This window comes from Pseudopodoces humilis, chromosome 12 (genome assembly GCF_049639895.1).
Source record: "Pseudopodoces humilis isolate 2021_Gansu_Grassland_sample_001 chromosome 12, ASM4963989v1, whole genome shotgun sequence".
Taxonomy (NCBI): domain Eukaryota; kingdom Metazoa; phylum Chordata; class Aves; order Passeriformes; family Paridae; genus Pseudopodoces; species Pseudopodoces humilis.
The window spans coordinates 6422911-6446746 of NC_142211.1; the positions used below are offsets into that span (position 1 = coordinate 6422911).

General features: G+C 41.8%; 1 protein-coding gene across 5 annotated transcripts in view; it reads left to right on the plus strand.

Moving 5' to 3' along the window:
* Positions 1–23836, plus strand: part of LOC148183311 (ceramide transfer protein-like) — a 274244-nt gene that overhangs the window by 193585 nt on the left and 56823 nt on the right. For all 5 annotated transcript variants that reach the window (XM_088061554.1, XM_088061555.1, XM_088061558.1 and 2 more), the window contains exons 4-7: positions 1973–2080; positions 2851–2989; positions 4520–4603; positions 20294–20451. In XM_088061554.1, coding sequence (XP_087917680.1) covers positions 1973–2080; positions 2851–2989; positions 4520–4603; positions 20294–20451 — 489 coding nt within the window. The remainder of the gene's footprint in view (positions 1–1972; positions 2081–2850; positions 2990–4519; positions 4604–20293; positions 20452–23836) is intronic.

Here is a 23836-nt window from a genome sequence, read left to right on the forward strand (position 1 = left end):
CTTTAGTCAGAATGATTTAACCATGACTATGCAGTGTACAGTGTTAACTATATATCTTAAGAATTGTAGAATGGTTTGTGTTGGAAGGGACCTTAAGGATCATCTAATTCCACTCCTCCTGCAATGGGCAGGGATACCTTTCACTAGACCAAGTTGCTCAGAGCCCCATCCAACCTGGCCTTGAACACTCCCAGGATGGGGCAGCCACAACTTCTCTGGGCAATCTGTTACAGTGCCTCACCACCCTCACAGTAAAGAATTTCTTCCCAATATCTAATCTAAACCTTCCCTCTTTCAGTTTAAAGCCATTCCTCCTTGTTCTATCACTACATACCCTTGTAAAAAGTCCCTCTCCGGCCATTTTGTAACTCCCTTTCAGGTACTGAAAAGCCACAGTAAACTTATCCTGGAGCCTTCTCCAGGCTGAATAACCCAAACTCTCTCAGCCTTTCCTAATAGGAGGGTAGTTCCATCCCTCTAATCATCTTCATGGCCCTCCACTGGACTTGCTCCAACAGGTCAATGTCCTTCCTGTGCTGGGGACCCCAGAGCTGGATGCAGTATTCCAAGTGGGGTCTCACCAGAGCAGAGTAGAGGGGCAGAATCACCACCCTCGACCTTATGAATTTGAAGCAGCCCAGGATACAATTGACTTTCTATGTCACAAGCACTCATGACTGGGGCATGTCCAGCCTCTCATTCACTGGTATCCCCCAAGTCTTTGGCAGGGCTGTTCTCGATCCGTTCATCCTTCAGCCTGTATTGATACCAGAGGTTGCCCAACGCAACCAAGAAGCCCAGGTGCAGCACCTTGCACTTGGCCTTGTCTCATGAGATTCCCACGGGCTCACTTTTTGAGCTTGTCTAGGTCCCTCTGGATGGCATCTCATCCTTCAGGTGTGTCAACCACACCACTCAGCTTGATGTCCTCTGCAAAGTTGCCAAGGATGTGCTCAATCCCTTCATCTACGTCATTAATGAAGATATTTAATAACTCTAGTCCCAATTCAGACCCCTCAGGAGCACCACTAGTCACTGATGTCCATTGGGACTCTGAGACATTGACTACTACCCTCTGGATGTGACCATCTAACTAATTCCTTATCCACCAAACAGTGCACCCATCAAATCCTTGTCTCTCCAATTTGGAGAGAAGGATGTTCTTGGAGACCCTGTCAAAGGCTTTACAGAAGTCCAGATAGATGGCATCTGTAGCTCTTCCCTTGTCCACTGACATAGTCACTCCATCATAGAAGGCCACTTGGTTGGTCAGGTAGGATTTGCCTTTGGTGAAGCCATGCTGGCTGTCCCAAATCACTTCCCTCTCCTCCATGTGCCTTAGAATAGCTTCCAGGAAGATCTTTTCCATGATCTTCCCAGGCACAGAGGTGAGGCTGACAGGTCAGTAGTTCTCAGGGTCCTCCTGGGATGAAGAAAGTTCATAGAAATTCATATTATAAAGACTGATACAGTAGTTAGGGAATGAGATTTTCAAACATTGTCTTACATTCTCTTTTAGGGTTTTTCTTCTCCTTTGTCATGTGTGGTGCATTTTATGTTAACCTTTAGAAAAATATTCTTAGTTACTCACTATCTTCTGTTTTACTTGTGAGGACATTTGTCAAATGTAATATTTTTTAACTTTTTCATGCTATTTTAATCAATAGATGATTTTCAATTTATTTTTTTTGCATTATTTAATTAGTTACTGTTTTAGGGGTACACAATAAATTGCAGATAACTACTTTTTTTCCAGATCAACATGATAACAAAACAAAAAGATTCATAGTAACTTTACAGTTATTACAGCAACATCTTAAACTTGCAGACACAATCCAAGTTATTAAGCCCTTGCTGCTTCCTGACAAGAGACAAATTGGATAGTTTAGAGGAGATATTAAACTTGCTTTCACTAGTTGTTTTTTTATTAAAAGCCTCAATGCTCTACTTTTGTGTGTGGTTTGGTTTTTAGACTGAATCTGGCTATGCATCAGAGTCAAGTTTACGACGCCATGGCTCCATGGTGTCTCTTGTTTCTGGAGCAAGTGGATACTCTGCAACATCCACCTCTTCATTCAAGGTTAGTGAATAACATTTTCTTAGTATTGGTGTTTAAATAACACACAAAACTGGAAAGTAAATAAGCTATGTGAAGACTTGTTCACACAATTATAGGAAAAATCCCCAAATTTTTGGTTTATTATAAGTGTTAGTAATTTAGCATGTGATGATGAACAGATCATACAGGAAACTTTTTCATGCCTCTATGCAATTATCCATCTTAAACTATGGTGTCATTTTCAAATGGCAAGGAAATCAAACCTGTGGGAGGATTTATTAGTCTTAGCATACTTCTGAGAATATCAAGGCTTTTAGATGAAAGGAAATGCTAATTCTGTGACTTGACAAACAACAGCTTTCTTTGTTTCATGTGTATAAATATTTAACATTTGAAATTGGTTGGGGGAGAAGAGGAGCAGCACAAGAAAAGGGGAAGTAAAGGCTAGAATAAAGATCTTAAACTAGAACTGACTGTTTTCAGTTAAATAGGTGTAAACCTCATAGTATGTAAGATTGTGTTTTTAATAAATTTTTATTGAATGCTCTAAAGTAGAAGATAAAGTCAAAATGAAAAATTGAGACCAGTGGACAAAATGAGTAAGAAACACTTTTATACAGTTTCTTATGTCCTTCTAACATTATCAGCATTTCATAGCTGCTGATATCTGAAATTTCTTTGGTGTGCTTAAAGAATTTGTTCTTCATAATTGCAGAAATCCTTTTTTTTTGGCATTGAACTATTGCTGAACCTGTAGAAGCATTTGAGCCTTTTTATGCTTGTATTTTCAGAAGGGCCATAGCTTACGTGAGAAGCTTGCAGAAATGGAAACCTTTAGAGACATCTTGTGTAGACAAGTTGATACTTTACAGAAATACTTTGATGCCTGTGCAGATGCAGTTTCCAAAGATGAACTCCAGAGGGATAAAGGTAAAACTATAATTGAGAACTGTTATCACCATAGAATTTAACCTTTTACACAGGAATAGCCCTTGAAATAGTTACTATAGAATTTGATACCATATAAATGAAGTATGTATATTAAATATAGTTTTTAATAATGAGATCAGTCATAGATATTTCTGCATACACTGTTAACTATTTTCACTTCAGAAGCTGGATTCCCATAAAAATCTGCTTAACTTAAATATTGACTTTTAGCTGTCAATTGTATAAATGATCTTTTAAGCATTTGATGTTATATAATTGTTTACCCCATAACATGAATTCAAGTTTGTTTACTGCTGTGTCTCTGTCATGGTTTAACTCCAGCTGGCAACCAAGTACCATGCATCTGCTTGCTCACTTCCCCTTCTCTCTCAATGGGATGGGGAGAAGAATCAGGAAATAAAATAGAATTCATGTGTTGAGATAAGAACAGTTTATTTGAACCAAAATAAAAGATAATAATAATAATTGTAATAATAAGGAGAGGGAGAGAGGGAGATATAACCGAAGAAAGACAAGTGATGCACAGTACAGTTGCTCATTACCTGCTGACCGATGCCCAGCCTGTTCACAAGCTGTCATCAGCCTCCTCTTCCAGGTAACTCCCCCCAGTTTATATACTGGGCATGACATTCTATGGTGTGGAATATCCCTTTGGCCAGTTCAAGTCACCTATCCTGCCCATGCTTCCTCCCAGTCTTTTGTGCTGCTCCTCACTGGCAGAGCATGAGACACTGAAAAGTCCTTGCTTTGAGTAAGCACTACTTAGAAACAACCAAAACATCAGTGTGTTATCAATATTATTCTCAAACTGAATCCAAAACACAGCTCTGTACAAACTACTGAGAAGAAAATGAACTCTATCCCAGCCAAAACCAGTCTCTTATCTTTATTTTGAAAAGCAATAGATTAATAGTTTTAATAGGAACAATACATTCTTTAAAAAAGGCAAAGGTTCTGCCATAATGAATGTTCCCGATATATTGGCTGTAGCTAGAGCACTGAGTGCACACTGGAAGTCCTATTAGACTCAGGTGTGGATGTCTACATCTCTCTGAATTGTTTTTCCCAGAGCACAGCTTGTCATATTCATGCATTCTTCTGAGGCATTAATACTCATTCCCATCTTTGTTCTGGTAGCCTGAAACTTTTGATAGTGAGAAAACAATAGGTAAGTACCATTCCACTTCTTTGAGAACTTTCTAGTGTAAAAGAGTAGATAGTTGCTCAGTTGTGGTTCTTTGCTTATCCAGTTGTAACACCAAGATAATGTTCTTCTTGCCATCAAATCAAGTGCTAAATTTCAACACTGAGTAAATGTTAGTCTTCTGATGGTTTCTGAAGGTAATGTTGATAGTGGTCAAAAAAAAGAAGGGAGGGTGTGTGTCATGACTTATAAGAAAAAAATCTTAAATGCTGCTTAGCCATGAAGAGGCTCTTAATTCTTTTTTTGCACACTAAAGACTTGGGAAAGCTTTTTCACTCCCATAACACACACTTTCTCACATTTAGTGGTAGAAGATGATGAAGATGATTTTCCTGCGATGCGTTCTGATGGGGATATTTTACATAACAGTAACAGCAGTAAGGAAAAATGTAAGTGTGCCAACTTTTTCACTGGAAATTCTTATGAATGGTATGATAAGCCAGATACAAGATGGATATTTATGTTCTTTTCTAAGCAGAAAATGACAAGAATAGTTATTTGAATGTATGTGACAGGACATTCTTATTTGTGTTAAGATAATCAGGAAAAGCAGAATTATAATCTGAATTATTCTTAATTCACACAAATATTAATGCAAGACTGTCAAGCTGGAATTTCCTATTTGTGTCCAAATCCATTTCCACTACAAAAATCTGTTGAAACAACTGCATCATATGTACACTGGGAACTGAGATTTATAACAGGCAATTGCAGTTTTCCTTGCAAGTATCATCTGCTTTAGGAGTGTGGTGAAGCACAATGCTTTTCCAGTAAGGTGTGCCCCATTATGGTTTTTCTAACTTCTATGTCTATGTAATGATTAAGTCAACATTGTTACTGAATCTCACTCATCCTAATTTTAGCACCTTTTAAAACTGTATTTTTCAGTGTTATGCTGAACAGAATTCTGATTTTTATTCCTATCTTAAATTATCTGGTTTAGTCATTGCACTTACTGCATCCATTCACTAAATATGAATTCCTCATGCAAGTCTTGCTCTTTTAGAAATCTGATATATCTGGAGTGCCAGAAGTTGTGTATGCATTTACAAAATCTATTTGCATTCTTCTTATACTTTCTCTTGTTTCCTGGCTGAAATTATTTCTTCACTGACATTCTATAATGGTTGACAATTCAATATTTGTTAGACTTTGGTTCACAAAACTTTGAAGCAGTACAGTTGCAAAACTGATGGAATCTCCAAAGGAAGTACTTAGCAAAAGCATTTTTTAAATTGTAGACACTTTCTTCAAGAATCTGAAAAATATATGTGCAAAATAAGCCTTTTCTGTTTTCTGTTTTCTTTTATCTGGCTCTAGTTCCCCATGTCTTCCATGGTTTCTTGCTGTATTTAAGTTTTCTTTCTAGATTATTGACAAAACTGTTAGGAGGAAAGGAATTGGAAGGAGTTAGAGTATACTTCCAGAGAACTAAAAATATGAGTAGATTATTTTTTTTTTTCGATCATATAAAGCGCTTGCTCTGCTAAGGATTAATTGTAGTGGTCAGGAGAGGGTATTTCAAGGACCCAAACTGGTATCGTTGGGCTTTTGGGATAGCTGCTGTAGAGACAGATGAAATTAGTTGAATACCCTGCCTGGTGTCTCAGAGGACCCTTCTGCTGTGGGACTGCTGAGGGTCGAAGAACAACAGGTACTGATCTCTACCACAACAGTGCACCGTTGACAATACTGCACCAACCAGGATTCCATGATCCCCATCTGTCGCTCTATTAGGAACAGCGAGAAGAACGACACAGACTCTCTTGGGAGTCGATCAGGAGAATTTCTCTCGGTTTATTGTTTAGATCTTTTTTATAGACCGATACGTGAAAAGTACAGAAAAGAAACTCTTATTGGCTAGTAAACTAACACATCACCATCATTGGTCAGTGGGGTACACCACCCCTCGACCTTCTCTTGCCAGAAAACAAGGAACAGACAAACAGAACCTGCAAGGCTGTTTTCTGTCTCCGAGAATTGCTTTAATTCTTCCTTATGAATTCCCAGGCCACTTTCCCAGGCAAGACTGAGAAAGCTATGTGGCCTGCAATTTCTACAGGCACCTTGCTCCCTGTTTCACAGTTAGCATCCATACCCATCCATTAGATGATTCATAAATCGGAGAGCCAGGGGATGGTCAGCAAGACTTACTCACCCTTTCATAGCCGTATATGGCCAGTGCTTAAGTCCAGTGGAGAGTGGAGGCTGACAGTGGACTATCATGGCCTGAATGAAGTCATACCATCCCTGAGTGCTGTTGTGTTGGACATGCTGGAACTTCAGTACAAACTGGAGTCCAAGGTAGCAAAGTAGTGACACCACTGACAGTGCTAACGGGTTTTTTTCCATTCCTTTAGCAGCACAGTGCGGGCCACAGTTTGCTTTCACCTGGAGGGGTGTCCAGTACACCTGGATCTGACTGCCCCAGGGGTGAAAAGACAGCCCCACTATTTGCTGTGGACTGATCCAGGCTGCACTGGAAAAGGGTGACGCTCCTGAACACCTGCAGTACATTGATGACATCATTGTGTGGGGCAACACAGCAGACGAAGTCAGAAAATGAAAAGTGACATATTCTCTTTACTGACAGTTCCTGCCATATTGTAGGGACAAATTGAAAATGGAAAGCTGCCGTATCAAGTCCTATGTGGTGACTTGCAGAAGCTACTGAGGGACAAGGTGAATCCAGTCAGGTTGCAGAGCTGGAAGCCATCCAGCTGGCTTGAGATATCACTGAGCAAGAGAAATGGCCAATGCTCTGTCTCTACACTGACTTGTGGATGGTAGCAAATGTTCTGTGGGGGTGGCTGGAGCAATGGAAAAAGACCAATTGTCAGCAAAGAAGTAAACACATCTGGGCTGCCAAAGTGTGACAAGACATCACTACCCAGGTAGAGAAGTTGGCTCTAAAAGTCCATCATGTAGATGCACACATACCCAAGCACTGAGGTACTTAAGAGCATTGCAACAATGGACAGGTAGATCAAGCTACCAAGATTAAAGTGTCTCGGGTAGATCTAGACTGGAAACATAAGGGTGAATTATTTCTGGCTTGATGGGCCAACAACACCTTAGGTCATTAAGGAAGAGATGCAACATATGGATGGGCTCGTGATTGAGGGGTGAACTAAACCATGAACACTATCTCCCAGGTTATGCTTAAGTGTGAAATGCTATTATTACTATGTCCCCAGCCCCTCTGCTACCACTGTCCAACCCGCAGCGGCCAGGGAGGCTGGGGAGGTAGGTCAGCTTGCTAGAGGAGACCCTAAAAACGAGGCTCTTTCCTTTTGCTGAGATGGCAGTTGCAGCTTTACTTCTTGGGATCCTTTGGGATGAGATGCAGGAGGGAAAGAGGAAGAGGTATCGATAAGCACTCCTTTTTCAAGGCAGGGGAAAGGGGTGTGGGGGATTTACACAACCAATAAGGGGAACTGGGGAGAACAAGATAAGGGAAAGAACTTACAAGTCTACATTTTCGGGGGTACATTCTTTGGGTCATACCATTTTTCCTAACTGCATAACAACATCTCACCCTTTCCTATTATATAAAATTTTTGTTGAAGGGTTGTGAGATCATTTTGATACCGATCACGAGTTTGTCCACCACTCGTGATTGACGGGCCGGTCCAGTTGCTTCTGGTCCGCTAGCTCTATGTGGTTGATCTCTGAGGTAGTAGATACTAATTTTTTGAGAGCTTTTAAAACTAAACAACGGACAATCCCGAAGGCTAGCACGATTAGAAACAGAACAAGAAAAAACAAGATTGTTTTGATTATCGAGGTCCACCATCCTGTGAATCCCCAGCCTTTGAACAGCTCACTAAACCAGTCCTCAGCTTCGTGCTTCACTTGTCCGATCAAGTTCTTCATCTCTCGGAGGGCTCCGTGGACATCGGGAGCTTTTGAGGACAGGTTTAGGCAGCAAAGTCGTTCAAATTCCTGGCATTCATGTCCATGCAGCAGCAGAAGAAAATCTATGGCTGCCCGATTTTGGAGTGTGGCTTGTCTGGTAATCTCCTCATCTTCGAGGAGGGAGCTGAGGGCGACTGATGTTAAGTTGGCCTGTTTAATTACCCAGCACTCAAGCTGTCCTAATTCATCGAGTGCCTTGGCAGCTGCAACCCATGGAAGAAATATGGATGCAGCAACCCTTTTTGATTTTGCCCAATGAAATATATCCAAATCACAATTTGAGTCTAAAATATCAGTGCTTCTTTTGTGGATTTTATGAATCGAATTGTCTTTCCTAGTCCATCTAATAATTTGGGTTTGGTTGGGTGCAAACAGGGACAGCCTCCCAAAAGTGCAAGGCCCCCCTCGAAGGCGAGATGGGACTCCTGCCCATGCTTTATCTCCATATATTAGAAGTATACCTTTAGGGAGGATTCTTGGATGTGAACGGCGAGGATCGTCTGCTAAGGCCTGACTTAGCGTACCACACCATTGTTTTGCTTTGTATTCTTTTTGATACTGGATTATGTGATTGTATAGTTTTGTATCTGGCAGTGAGCTGTAAATGAAGTGAACACAACAGGGTGCAGGGGAAGAACCTAATAGCTCTAACTCTTGGAGCTCTTTACTAGCTCTGGGCAGTACTGGTAACCACTTTTCTATAGGATTTTTCACTGTCACTGCTTGCCGTTTATGATTTTCATGTGATTGGTCACTGTGTGCTTTAGGCATGGTATTAAACTTGGGATCATTGAAGCTGGCTGTAAATTCTTCAGCCTGCAAAGGAATTCCTACCAGACAGGTAGATATATGGTCTTTTGCTGCTGCGGTGGACAGGCAGATATTGTCTTGTTGAAGTGTGTGTACCAGGGTTACCCAGATGTTCTGTCGTGGATGAGGGATGATCCAGGCAGTGGTCAGGCTGCTCAGAGCGAGCAGGAGGATAGCTGAGGTAAGGCTCACCATGGGTTTGAGTGTGAGGTAGGTTTTTTCTAAAAGAAAAGAAACAAACATTTTTAAAACATATTCACAGTCAATGTAAGCAGGTCAGAGAATAGCCAGAGGTTAGGAAGGTTTCTTTTTGTTTTTCCTGGCGGCGTCTTCTTTTGGAAGCGACTGCCACTTGTCTCTTCTTCCGCTGGGGCTGGGTTTTTGGGAACAAAAGGCTTTACCCATTTTTGAGGAATCCATCAGGGGCCTGCAGGGGTGGATACACACGCATAACCACGCTCCCAGGTGACAAGTTCATAGGGGCCCTTGGTTTGCCAAGTTTCAGGGTCCCTGATTAAAAGCGGTGGATGCTGTGACAATTTAAACTGATCACCACTGTTAAAATGCCGAGTCACAGGAGGATTCATATTTTCAAAAGAACAGTTCAGGAAATTGATAGTAAACATAGCTTTACAAAGCTTTTGTTATGAAGACATCCACCCTGTTCCACTACTTTGCCTGGCTAGGACTTGTTTGAGCTTCTGGTGTGTACGCTCAATCACAGCTTGACCTGTGGGGGAGTGGGGGATGCCAGATTTGTGTTCCACTCCCCACTGCTGGACAAATTCCAGGAACTCCTTGGATTTATATGCTGGGCCATTTTCTGTTTTAATTTCCCAAGGGATCCCCAGAACTGAAAAGGCCTGCACTAAGTGTTGTTTGGCACGTACAGATTTTTCTCCTGCATGAGCAAAGGCATTCACTGCTCCTGAGTATGTATCAATAATCACGTGTACATACTTAAGGCAACCAAAACTGGGAATGTCAGTGATATGTTTGCCACACTTCACAGCTTCCAAGGCCTCGGGGATTAACCCTGATGCCTAATGATGGCACTGCCTGGAGCTGGCAATTGGGACACATAGCCACAATGGCTTTAGCCTGACACTGTGTCAGCTGGAACTGACAAATCAGTCCTGGCATATTTAGATGGTATTGCTGATGACTTAGCTATGCCTGTTGGAACACATCTGGGAGACATACCTTTTCAGCTGGGGCAGCAAGGGAATCAGCTTTCCGGTTTCCCTCAGTGATTTCACCTGGCAAATCGGAATGTGATCTTATATGCATCACATAGAAAGGATGTTCTCTATTTGAAATCAAATAAATCAGTTTTGAGAGCAATCTAAAGAGATGTTGGTTCTCAACGTCCTTGAGAACTGCCTGCTCTGCTCTGGACACCACTCCTGCTACGTAGGCTGATTCAGTAACCAAGTTAATCGGTTCTGAAAACTTCTCAAAGGCTTTTATGGCCGCAGCCAGTTCAGCTATCTGGGGTGATCCTTCTACAAACTCAACATCAGCTTCCCAAAGCTGTCTGTGCATTTCTCCAAGTCATCACCGACTTGTGAGATGTTCCAGATGCATCAGTGAACACTGTGAGAGCTTTGAGTGGCCTCCGGCTCCTTTTCTCATGAGGAATGAGAAAGAATTCCTCATGAAACAATTTGTGTGATGGTGCATGGACCGAAATTTGCCCACTATAGCTATCCAGAGCAAACTGAAGATTAGCATTTCTCTGCAGCAGGTGCTCAAACATCTCTTTGGTCAGTTTCTCAGGGGAGTATCTGCCGTCTCCAGAGAGTCTGGCCGGAAGGTGAATACACGTAAGGTCACACCCTGCCAGTTCTCGCAGCCTTACCCTGGCCTTTTGGATTAGCTGAGCCATCAGCTCTTGTGGCTTGGTGATTGTTTAGGGTCGTTGATGGGAGAGGAAGACCCATTCTATTATTAAGAGTGGATCTCTCTGCCCCTCGGCCCACTGGAATATTAACCCATGTAAGTGTGGTAATTTTCCCAGGACACTAAATTTGAAATGCAGCTCAGGTTTGAAGCAATGTGCCTGTCTTTTTGTCAAGGCCTTTTGTGCTTTTTCAATTACAGTTTTTGCTTCTGGAGTCAGCTCCCTGGGAGACAGCAACTATCTCTCTTCTTTGAATAAATTGAACAGGGGGCTCAGGTCTTCATTAGTGAGACCTAGCCAAGGTTGGACCCAGTTTAGTGACCCACATATGGAATGGAGATCTGCTAGAGTTTTTGGATCGCCAGTAATTTCTAATTTCTGTGGAACAACAGTCCGTTTACTTATCTCTAAGCCCAGGTATTTCCAAGGTGGCATCATTTGAACTTTGTCTTCCTGCATGTGGAATCCAGCATAGGTTAAAACTTTAACCACTAGGCCAAGGGTGTCTTGCAGCATGTTTTTATTGGGACAGCCCACCAACACATCATCCATGTAGTGCAAAATGATGGCATCTCTTTTTTCAGCATGCACTGGGGACAGCAATGACCCCACATACCACTGGCAGATGAAGGGACTCGCTTTCATCCCCTGAGGTAGTACTGTCCAGTGGTACCGTTTCATTGGGGCTTCTCGATTAATTGTGGGAATGGAAAAGGCAAACCGTGGTGCATCTTCTGGGTGTAGGGGAATTTGAAAAAAACAGTCTTTAATATCTAGCATTGCTAATAGCCAATTTTGTGGTAACATAGTCGGGGATGGCATACCCTGTTGAAGAAACCCTATGTCCTCTATTTTTTTATTTCTCTCAAATCCTGAAGGAGGCGCCACTTATCCTTCACTGGCTTTTTTATCACAAACACTGTGGAATTCCAAGGGCTGGTTGTTTCTACTATGTGTCCCTTGGCCAATTCTTCCACCAAATTTTCTAGCGCCCCTAGTTTCTGTTTGCTAAGAGGCCACTGGTTCACCCAAATTGGATTATTATCTAGCCAAGATAGCTTTTCGACCAGACGCTCTACAGTGGCCTCCATCAAAAATCCTGAGGTGTCTCAGGAATTGTTAATTTCACTCTCCACTGGGACATGGTGTCTCTTCCCCACAGGGGGCACTTGTAATCAGTGACAAAAGGTCGGACACTAGCTAACCTACCCTCCGGACCTTCAATCTGGACAATAGCTTTAGAGATTTTTGCCAGTTTCATCCCTCCAACACCGTGTAATTTTCCTGCCACAGGTTGCAGTTCCAAATGTGAGGGCCAAACCTTTTCAGGTATGATAGTCACATCTGCCCCAGTGTCAATTAACCCTTCTACATGGAGATGTTCTGATTTAAGTTTAAGGTTACACCCCATAATGGGTTTGTCTTCTCCCACCACTTCTGCCCAGTATACCCCTGGTGCTTTGTCATCTACTGGGACTTCTGTTGGAACAGGGATCACTTGGGCTATTATCTGCCCTTTGGCTACATAGAAGGGTGGTTGAGGACATCTTGCCAAGAAAATGAGGTGTGTTAGGTCCCCCTTAATTGTCATGGGAGCTACCTCAATCTCTATTGGTGTGTGTGCTGTGTCTCCAATAACAAAATACCTATTATCCAGTCCAGCCAGGTCTTGTGAATTGTCTTGCAAGTCCACTCCAATGACAGTCCAACGATTAGATCTGAAACAAAAATCTTCAGCAGTTACAAGTCTGAATCGCTTCTGCGGTTGCCAGATCTTATTAGGCAAACGTTCCCCACAATTATGTTTCTGCAGTTTCTCACCCCGCTCCCTTTCCTCCCCTTTTCCCATTAAAATAGAGTCTTTTTCCTGTTTCAGGTCTGTCATATTTATGTCTTCACGCTTGGCAGCAGAGCACTTTAAATTCTTTTTTTTGTTGATTTGCTATAGCTTCTTTCTGGTGTTTCCCTTGTTGCTGGGTTTGAGAACAGTTCCTTGCAAAATGTCCTGGCTTCTTGCACTGGAAGCAGATGATGTGCTGCAGCTGTTCGGGTGACATCTGTGGCTTGTTCATCCTGGGTGTTACAGCTGCTACAGTCCTTGGGTTGTATGGTCCTGGTTTCTTGTCATGTGCACTGTACAGATCTGCTTTCTTGGCACATGCTTGGATCATATCTGCTATGGTAGGTGGAGGATAGATGGGCAGATTTAAGATCATTTTATGGCAGGCCTCTTTGGCATTTCTTTGTGCCATTTCTTTAATCAATTCTGCTTGTGCTGCTGGTTCTTGTACTTGCTGTTGTATCTGCAGTCTGAGACAATCTACAAACTGCAAGAAACTCTAGGATGGGAGTTGATTAATATTAACATAACTGACTTGGGTTTCTAGTGTAGGTATTTTATTGTAAGCTTTTTCTGCTACTTCACAGATTTTATCTAAAATAGGTTTTGTTAGCACTTGAGCCTGATCTTCATGCTTAGATCACCTTCCCTCCCCACATAGGTGTTCAAAAGTAATTTCATTATTTTCTGCATCTTTTGCATCCTGTATGCTTTGCTTGAGTTCATCTAGGAGGTCTTTTAATGACCTTTTCCATGAACTTTCCCAAAAATCAAATTCAGTGGGTGTTAGGAGGCACCTGAAGAAATCTTTGATGTCAGCAGGAACTAACTCCTGAGATTTTAAAGTAGCCTTAATCATTCTTTTTAATATTTCACTATTTTTGCCAAATTCACATTGTATTTTACAAATCTCTCTGATATCACGGTAAGAGAAAGGCTGTTATTGTCTATTAGCTCTTCTTTTACCAGCAAATATCACAGGTGCAGCTGTAGGTATATCTTTGCTTTCCCCAGAGCCTGTATCTCCGGGGTCTCCCTGCCCAGCCCCGCCCCCAGCAGGCAATGTGGGGTTTGTCTCACTCCCGGGCCAGTGAAGGGACTTTTCTGCCCCCGCCCCGTGGGCTCAGGGGGCCCTGCCTCACTCCCGGGTGGGTGAAAGGGCTTATCTACACTCCCAGTGGGCCCAGGGGGCCTCGCCTCAGTCCCGGGTGGGTGGAGGGTCTCACCCACAGCCTCACAGGGGCTGGCCAGGACACATCTCCCCTCCCCAGGGGGCAGGGCCAGGACACCCCTTCCTCCACCCTGTCACGGGAGTAGGGGGCAGGGCCACCCCTCTCCCCCCCTCCCCATGCGGACAGGAGGCAGGGGCGTGGAGAGCAAGATTGCAACATTTGGAGGCGTGTTTGTAAAATGATGCCGTGCTTGAGCAGGGTATGGGAGGAGGGAGTGAGATGTGAGAGGGTGGGGCTATGGGAGGAGTAAGGGAAATGGGCGGAGTGAGGTGGATAGAAGGAGTCATGGGAAGGAGGAGGGGGATAGGAAGGGGGTTCCTCCACGTGGGTTGCTGGCACATGGCCAACTCCATTTTGGACTTCAGGCACATGGAGGCCCGGGGATTTCACGGTTGGAATATTAGGGTATAGGTAAGAGTCTCTGATAGCGCAACATTATCAGAGCTGGGGGGCTGAATGAGACACATGGCTCCAGAAATGGCACTATTACAGTGCATTTCTTGAGTTTCTGGATTTGTTCCATGCATCTTTTTCAGAACAGGAGCAGAAGCTATGGGTAAAAAGGTATGGGATACTGATGAAGGCTGCAATGGCTGTTTTTTTATATCTTTTTCTCTGTTGATCAATTCTTTTCGAATTATAAGAAAACTTGGGAGATATTTTGAAGCATTTTTGTCTCCTTCCTCTATTTTTAGAGTGAGAATATTGTCAATTTGATTCCAGGTAGAGATAGAATTTAGTTCTGACCAATCTAGCTGTGGATAGTTATGAGATAACCACACTGTGAAACATTTTAACTTTTTTCTAGAGATTTTAACATTTATAGTACTTAAAAATTCTTGGAATTTGGATTCTAATTTTGGTTGGGGTGTAGATGTGTTAGATCTCATGCCTGTTATTAAAATTGTGTGTTCAAAACTCGTTTTTATCTTGTTTTACTGTAAAGCAACAAAGCGGTGCAAAGGCAGGCGTTTTTTTCCTCTTAGCTTACTACCCCCCCCCCCCCCCCACACACACACACACTAGGTTGAGATACACTGTCCCGCAGCTGTCGCTGCCGTGTCGCGCCTGCCCCGCGAAACGTGTCATGGCCAGCACTGCGCAGGAGTTGTGGTTCAGTCCCCGCGCCGCGCGGGGGGGCTTCCCTCGCCGCGGCCAGCGGTCTCCGGTTCGGGGCAGCCCGGCCTCCGCTGCCAGTTCCCGCGCCGCCCGTGCCGTGCTGCGCCCACCACTGCCTGCTCGCCGGCACCGCTCCGGCTGTCCCTTGCTGCCTGCGGGGACATGTCACCGCCGCTGGCTCGGGCACGCGCTCTGCTGATCCCGCCTCGGCTCCTGCCCCGCTTCCACGTTCGCCTGCAGGGCCGGCTGGTCTGACTCACCACTCTAACGTTACCAAGCAGTAGAAACGCCTCCTGTGTGAATTGGGTTCCCCTGGGCATGAGGAAGTTACCAATCCAGTCCTAACTATAATCTTAGCTTTTCAAGGTAGCTGACGTGCCCAGGCTTGCGAAACACCTGTGTTTCCAGCCGGTTTTAGGGGGTCGAATTCACCTAGGGATGCCACCTGCTATAATTACTATGTCCCCAGCCCTTCTGCTACCACTGTCCAACCCGCAGCGGCCAGGGAGGCTGGGGAGGTAGGTCAGCTTGCTAGAGGAGACCCTAAAAACGAGGCTCTTTCCTTTTGCTGAGATGGCAGTCGCAGCTTTACTTCTTGGGATCCTTTGGGGTGAGATGCAGGAGGGAAAGAGGAAGAGGTATCGATAAGCACTCCTTTTTCAGGACAGGGGAAAGGGGTGTGGGGGAGTTACACAACCAATAAGGGGAACTGGGGAGAACAAGATAAGGGAAAGAACTTACAAGTCTACATTTTCGGGGGTACATTCTTTGGGTCATACCATTTTTCCTAACTGCATTACAACAGTGAAACGTGCTGCAGTCAAACAGGCCAAGTTGGTAAAGCCTCTGTGATATGGGGGATGATGGCTGAAATATACATATAGGTAGGCCTGGCAGATCGATTACATCACACTCCCACAAACCTGCCAAGGCAAACACTATGTACTTACAGTGGTGGAAACAACCACAGGATGCCTGGAGACGTACCCTCTGCTTCACATCACTGCCCAGAACACCATCTTGGGCCTTGAGAAGCAAGTCTTGTGGCCACATGGCACCCCAGAAAGATTTGAGTCAGACAACGGGATTAATTTCAAAAATAGCCTCATAGACACCTGGGCTAGAGACCATGGTATTGAGTGGGTGTATCATATCCCCTATCACACACCAGCCTCTGGAAAGACAGAACAATGTAATGAACTGTTAAAAACCACATTGAAAACAATGGGCAGTGGGACCTTCAAACATTGGGATCTGCATTTAGTGAAGGCCACCTGCTTAGTTAACACTAGAGGCTCCACTAATCAAGCCAGCTCTGCCCAATGAAAACTTGTACATACTGTAGAAGGGGATGAAGTCCCCATGGTGCATATGAGGAATGTGTTAGGGAAGACAGCTTGGATTAATCCTGTTTCAAGCAAAGGCAAACCCATGGGCATGGGATTCTTTTTGCTCAAGGACCTGTGTGTACTTGGTGGGAAATGCAGAGGGACAGGGAAATATAAGATGTACCTCAAGGTGATTTGATATTTGGGTGAGAATAGTCTGTAATGTTGAATTGCATATGTAATATGGGCTGTTGAATGACACTGCCACTGTATGTGGTAAATACCATGGACAATGAGTATGAACTGATCCAGTTACACCAGTCATGGTCTAAAAGAATTCAACAAACATCTTGGGGGTATTTCCAGTGACTACTGAAATAATACCTGTGTTTGTGCATAGCCATATATATATATATATATATATATATATATATGTATATAGTTGAAAGGTATAAAATCTGGGCCTGATATTAATGGTATAGAATAAGGGATGGATAATATCTTGGGTACAGAAATAAGGGGGTGGAGATTTTATGCTGTCTATTCAATACCACCCATGTCACCGCTGTGGGGCGTGGTTTTTGAAGGGAAAAACGCAAGGCCGGAAATAGAAAGTTTTCCTTTTTTTTTTTCTGGGCTCACTCTGGAGAGTGTGGGACCGGGACTGCTGTTGCTGATGCCACGCCTCCACTGCACCAGAGGGTGAGCCCCTGTACCCACACCACCTCTGCCACCATCCTGGAAAGAGAGCCCCTGCAGTGGGGTCTGAGCTGTGCCAGGTGGCGCAAAGTCAGTATTTCAGCAGCACAACTCCTCATTTGGATGAACTAGCTTTCCAAGTTTCTTTTTGTCCCTGCTTTATATTGTTTTCAGGCTGGGGGGAAAAAGTTAAGCTGTGAGAGCCTCCCAATATATCTTTTTGTTTTTCAAATACCACATTGCCCCAGTCCAGGGCCAGTCACCATTCTGCCTTTGTCTGGGAAACCACACCGGGTGCCGTCTTTGGGAGACGTTTTTGGTTGTTCGGTGGTGAGTGCTCTTTTGTGGGTAAAACTCTGTCTTTTGTACATTCTTTTATTAATATTGTATGGGTATTGCAATTTTTTAGTAAATTGTGATTCCAACTTTTAATGTCTTCTAGTGTTCCTCCATTTTCAGAAGGGGAGGGGGGAAAAGGGACCATCTTAAGTGGATTTAATTTTCTAGCTTGGTTTTAAGCTTGTACAGTTTACTAGGATCTTTGAGTGAAAGTTAAAAATAGCTCTATGAAGGTATTCAAATTTATTGCTCACTTTCCAATGAGAAGATCTGGTTACTGAAACAATGATTATTTGTATAAAGCACCAAGGGAGACCCTGACTGATGCATATTTACCCAGTGGGATTTTAGAATCTAAGAATGAAGAATCTTGATCGGGAAGTGTTGCCATTCATCCTCTCAGGAAAATGAGTGTATTTGGGCTTAAATTATGTAAGAATTAAGAGCAGTAGGTGGTACTTAAGGGAACCTCTTTGAAGATGGAAGGTGCTTCTGTACTGAAACTACAAAGATGGAAATGGTACAGAGACTGAAAGAAAATTTTTATATAAATCACAGTGGGATTTGTGCTGGATTTTAATGCTTTGAATGGAGGAAGAATATTCACCAATATACTGCTGGAATAATGAGGTTGTTTTTAGAGGAAAGCTAATTATATTGATACTATTGCTATCCACAGAATACCAGAAACAGTAGGTATAAATAAATGGGTTGTGTACCAAAGCATTTCTCTTTCATTTAGAATTAGTTTAGTGACAAAAGATGTTAAGGTGGCATAAAATAGAAAAGATAAAGGAACTTGGTTTTTCTACTTACTATCTTTTAAAACTAGTTTTTCATTTCAGTGGAAAACAGATTTGATTGAACAGGTGATTTTTGAAACATCTGGGAAAGTATTACAAACAGCATCTTATGAATAAGAAGGCACAACTGATCTATCCTAACAGAGATATGTAGGAGAAAAGGGCTGAAGAGCTTTTGAAGAAGGCTAAAACATGCTATGAAAAATCCATTATAAGAAAGGCAAGAGAAAAAAATTAATGAATAAAGCAAAATTATTAAGAGATAGGATAATTAAAAAGAAACCACTTGAAAGATGTTGAAATAGAAGAAAAATAATACTTCTCCATCTTTCAATTGGCTACATACAGTTTGATCTCTAGGCAAGAAGAGCAGTTGCAATGATAACACTTTTCTATTAGCCTTTAACTTGAACCTACAGATCTCCTGATGCAAAATTTCATTTTGAAATTTGATGACACTGACTTTGAAAAGGCAAACTCTGTATGTATACTGCTATTTTGAGACTAGTCATTAAGGAATTACTTAGAATATATGTGATGACTGAAACTGTGTGGAAGTATTAATGAGTTGTAGATGAGATATAAAGACATAGAGGAACAAAAGCTGGCTTTTTCCAGGAAATGAGGCTACTTTGCTGCATCTCCCTTGCAGTTTACCATAGATTTATGAAATGATTTTATACTGTTGCAGTCAGTGCTAATTTCTTCAGTGTGTCTAGCATGTTGCATACTTAAGAGAAAAATCACTTGTATCATCAGTGTAGCTGTGTTGGCAAGCCTGCACATGAACACGGTCTACACCAGCATGACATATTAGCAGTATATACTGCATTTTCCCCTTTGCAGCTTTTAAGGAGAGCTCATTATTACTTCTGAAACAGATTGATCTTTCTTTCACTCCCATTGTCTTTACCCTTTTAGGGAGTATTCTTGATTAACATGGAACAAAAAAATAAGCTGTGTTCTACCATAGTATGTATGTTTACTGAGGTATTTGAAGTAGTGTGTGGTATGTAAACATCTGCTTGAAAAAGTTTGAGTCCTTCTGAAAGAAGGGCATATAAAACCTCTGGAGACTTGAACCATTACTTAAGACCATGTGATGCTTGCTTTCTGTTCCCTAGTGTAAATATTGTGGATACTATTAGAGAACAGCAATTGCATTTCTCTTCTCTACAAGAACTGAGATGCTTGAAAGCTTTGCTTTTTACCCTTGCAGATTGATATTGCATAAATTATTTTTACTCTTTAAACCGTAACAGTGGCATATTGCCAAACTGACAGACCAGGAAAAGAAAGCAATATACAAGTGGGTGATAAATCATCAGGTTGCCCTATGGCATAGCAGGAGTTAATTTAACTTGCTTGGCTCAGCTTCAACATGAGTATTACTTCTGCTTTCTAACATTTTCTGACATTATTGTGTAGTGTTCGATTTGTTATTCTGTCAACCTACATATGTGTTTGACATAGAATAGGTACTTTTTTGCCACATGTTTTAAGTGACTTGTTTAAATAGCCTTAGTAACAAATGGCCTGGTCGACAGCAAGAAGTAGTTGTTGGAACTACCAAACACCACAGTACTTGGATAATTCAACATATTTGATACTTTTATATCATACCTTTTAATATTGTGATTTTTAAATCTATAGTTACCTGCTAAAAGCAGCCTTGAAATGTTACCTTTGGTGTTTCATTGCATTTCTAAATAATTTCTTTCTTAGTGCTGTATTGGATATGTTTTAAGGCTGCTTTGTATTAATTAGGCCCCACTTCAAGCTGTCAAACTGCTACTGTTACAAAGTATTCCCACTCCCTCCACCCATATGATTTGCATAGTAATACAGCATTACAAGCAGACTTGAAATACAGTATAGAAGGATGAAGCTGAAGGGATGTGTTTTTCTTTTTAAATCTCCTTCCTTATCCAGTGAATATCTGAAAAGTATTAGCACTTTTGTTTTTTAATTTTAAATTAAATTTCTAGCCAGTCTATTTTCTTCAAACAGTGATAATATAAAGCATGCATGTAAATGCTTGTTTCAGTTAAAGGCAGTTATCAATGAGTAATTCATGTTTGGTTTTAGTGTTTCCATATGTGACACCCAAAGGAATTAATGGCATAGACTTTAAAGGAGAAGCTATAACTTTCAAGGCAACTACTGCTGGAATCCTTGCTACACTCTCTCATTGTATTGAACTCATGGTAAAACGTGAAGAAAGCTGGCAAAAAAGACTAGATAAGGTAAGATCATTCTCCTTTAACTTTTGTTGTAAAAATTGTTTCTTCAACTTAAAATTGAAATTTCAAATTTGTTGGTTTAAACTTTATTATTCCAGGTATTACTTTATATATATATATATATATATACAGCACTTATCAGCACTTATTAATTCTAGATGTTTTCATTATTTATTACTTCTTTAACATGTTAAAACCTCGTTCTGACTGTTGGTGATACAGTAACATTATTCATCATATTTTTTTCTTTTCCCAGCCCTTGTTCAGATAGTATTCCTATATTTTTAATACTATAAAGAACCTGATAGCATTTTACAGTAGTAAGTGTATTGCTTGCAGCCCTCTAAGAGAGACCTAATTATCTATGCTTGCAAAATGATACTAAAATCTCTGAAATGTTGTGTGATAAGAAATGGTAACAGAACTGAGGACAACAACTGTAGGAGCTCAGGACTTGTGATCAATGAACCAGTATGATTTTGCAGAAGCCATATATTGTTTACATTATGCACTTATTTATAGATTCTAAAACTACTGTTCAAGCAATCACGCATTACTTGATTGGTGCCTCTATCTTGTCCACGTGCTCAGCACGCACTCCTCAGGTTTTGTGATTGGTCACGGTGCAGGTGTTTAAACACCCTCTGTTATCTGTTTTTTGTGGTCTTGTTTTCCTGTTTCTCAATGTCTTCTTTCTTATTTTAGAATAATTTATGTTTCAGCAACCTTGAGGAATTCCAGAGGGTCTGATAAGAAATTCTACAGACAGTTTGGCTGGGGCACACTATGCCCTAAGTTGTTCAGATAGATTGCTACAAACAACCAGTTCTGACTTTAAAGGTCTAAGATACAATTATTTCACTTACCTTTAAGAGACTAAAGAAATTAATTTAAGTAATGTTTTATACCAATTGGTTAATTTTTGGGGTGGGGCTGCACTGATATTATATGTTATTCTTAGGCAATGATAGTTCATGGTAAGCCTACTCAACCACTATAGCAACTTGAAAGGAGCAGTGTCTTCTCTCTTCAGATGAGATGTGCTAGAAACATGGCTAGGTTGTACTTCAGGCTTTTATTTCTAGGATTCTGCCATCACTGGCCTGCTGTCCTGTACAGTCCTTTAGCCATTGTTGTCTTGTTTTTAATTTAACATATTTTCATATGGTGTATATCACATTTCAAATCTTACTCAATATGTGTCAGTGGTACACAGTTCAAAGAATGAAGTTATTCAGACAAAATGCAACCATATTTGAATCCTTTCCCATGTCTCCTGGCTCTTTGCCCATATATCAAAGACCTGGTCCTATCTAACTGTATTGTGACTTCTCTCAACATTTAATTTATTATTGCTTCATCTAGGTAGTTTGAGGAATTGTAGCAGACCTAAGACTTGAAGCTTGTTCATAGGATTGCAGGGTAATTCAGGTTAGAAGACACTGTCTCTAGTACAACCTCCTGCTTAAAGGAAGGACAGTTTGAATGAGATGGGGCTGATCACGGATTTATCAAGTCTGATTTCAAGTCTCCAAGGCTGAACACGGCAGAGCAATTCTGAGCAGCCTGTTCTGATGCTCAGCTGCTGTTATATATACACTTGGAGCAGCTCTTATTCCACTATTGTTTGTTTTCCTATTCTTTTCCTATCATTTTTCCTCTTCCTACTATAGACCACTGTGAGGAGTCTGGCTGTTGATGACCTCCTTGGAGGTTTTGGAAAACTACTATTAAGTCCCCGCGCAAAAGCCTTCTCTATTCCAGATTGAGCAAACACAGTTCACTCTTGCTGATCACAGTTTGTTTACAGCATGGATAAAGTGATTTTTTTTTTTTGTCAGTAGATTAGTATATGTTATTACAGAATAATATGTTAGTATAGAATTTGGTTTAGATTAGTTGTCATATTTCTCTTCTTCTGTGGACTAACTTTAAAACACTTGTTTTCAGCAGTAAGCAGTTAAAAATTCAAACCTAAATTTCACTTTCACTCATACAGAACCACAGAATCATTTAAGTTGGCAAAGGCCTTTAAGATCATTGAGTCTAACCTTCGAGCGATCAACACCTTGTCAACTAGACCATGGCAATAAGTGCCACGTCCAGTTGTTTCTTGAATACCTCATGGGATGGTAATTCCACTACATCCCTGGGTATTCCATTCCAATGCTTAACAACCCTTTCCATGAAGAAATTCTTCCTGATGTCCAACCTGAACCTTGCCTGGTGCAGCTTGAGACTATGTCCTCTTGTCCTGTCACTAATTTCCTGGGAGAAGAGGCTGACCCCCACCTGGCTACAGCCTCCTTTCAGGTAGTTGTAGAGAGTGATAAGGCCACCCCTGAGCCTCTTTTTCACCAGGTTAACCTCCCTCAGACTCTCATCATCAGACTTGTACTCCAGACCCTTTACCAGCTCTGTTGCCCTTCTCTGGACTTGCTCCAACATATCAATGTCTGTTGTAATGTATTTAGAAAAATGGTATGACTTGAGACTGCACCCCCGAAATGTAGAATGTAAGCTTCTCCCCTCTTATCTCTTTCTCCCCAGTTCTCCTTATTGGCTGTGTGAATGTAAGCCATGCTCTTCCCCCTGCCTTCAAAAAGACATGCGTTATCAATATCCTTCCTCTTTTCCTCCTGCTCTCCTTCTCCACGGGATCCCAAGAATAAAGCTAAACTTCCATCTCAGTAAGGGAAAGAGCCTCGTTTTCAGTTCCTCTGTTCCATGCTATACTATCTCCTGTTTCCCTGGCTGCAGCTGGGCGGACAGTGGTAACAGAGAAACAGGGGACTTAGAAATAATAGCAAATGTCCTTGTCGTGAGGGGCCCAGAACTGGACACAGCAGTAGAGGTGTGGCCTCACCAGTGACAATTACAGGGGGACAACTGCTCTAAGCCTTTACTCCCTGCCCTGGGGTCACCCAGCTAGCTCCTTGTGTACCGGGGGGCAGGAGGTACAGCGATGGACAAAGGCAAAACACGAAGGTATTGAGAGTCGGCCAGCTATTCACCAGCCTTCACAGAAGTAAATGTGAACACCATTTATTTCTATCTTTAGCACACCTTTTATAGGGTTCTACAGGGTCTGTGGGCTAAGCAAGTTACTATTGGTTAATACACACAGGTTTGCATTCTTTCTCTTATACATAAGGATATTGTTTTGCTTTACTCTCTCTTCTGCAGGAAGGTTTCAAGGACTTTAGCCCTTAATATCATGACTTATTTCAAAGACTGGTTCGTGTAGACAGGCCTTTACTAACATATAAAATATTATCAACAATTCCCCCTTTCTCTTTTTGCACAAACCAGGCTTTGGATGTGACTCATCCTATACTTTTATGAAGACAAGATAACATACAACTTAGACTGTCATCCCGATTAACAA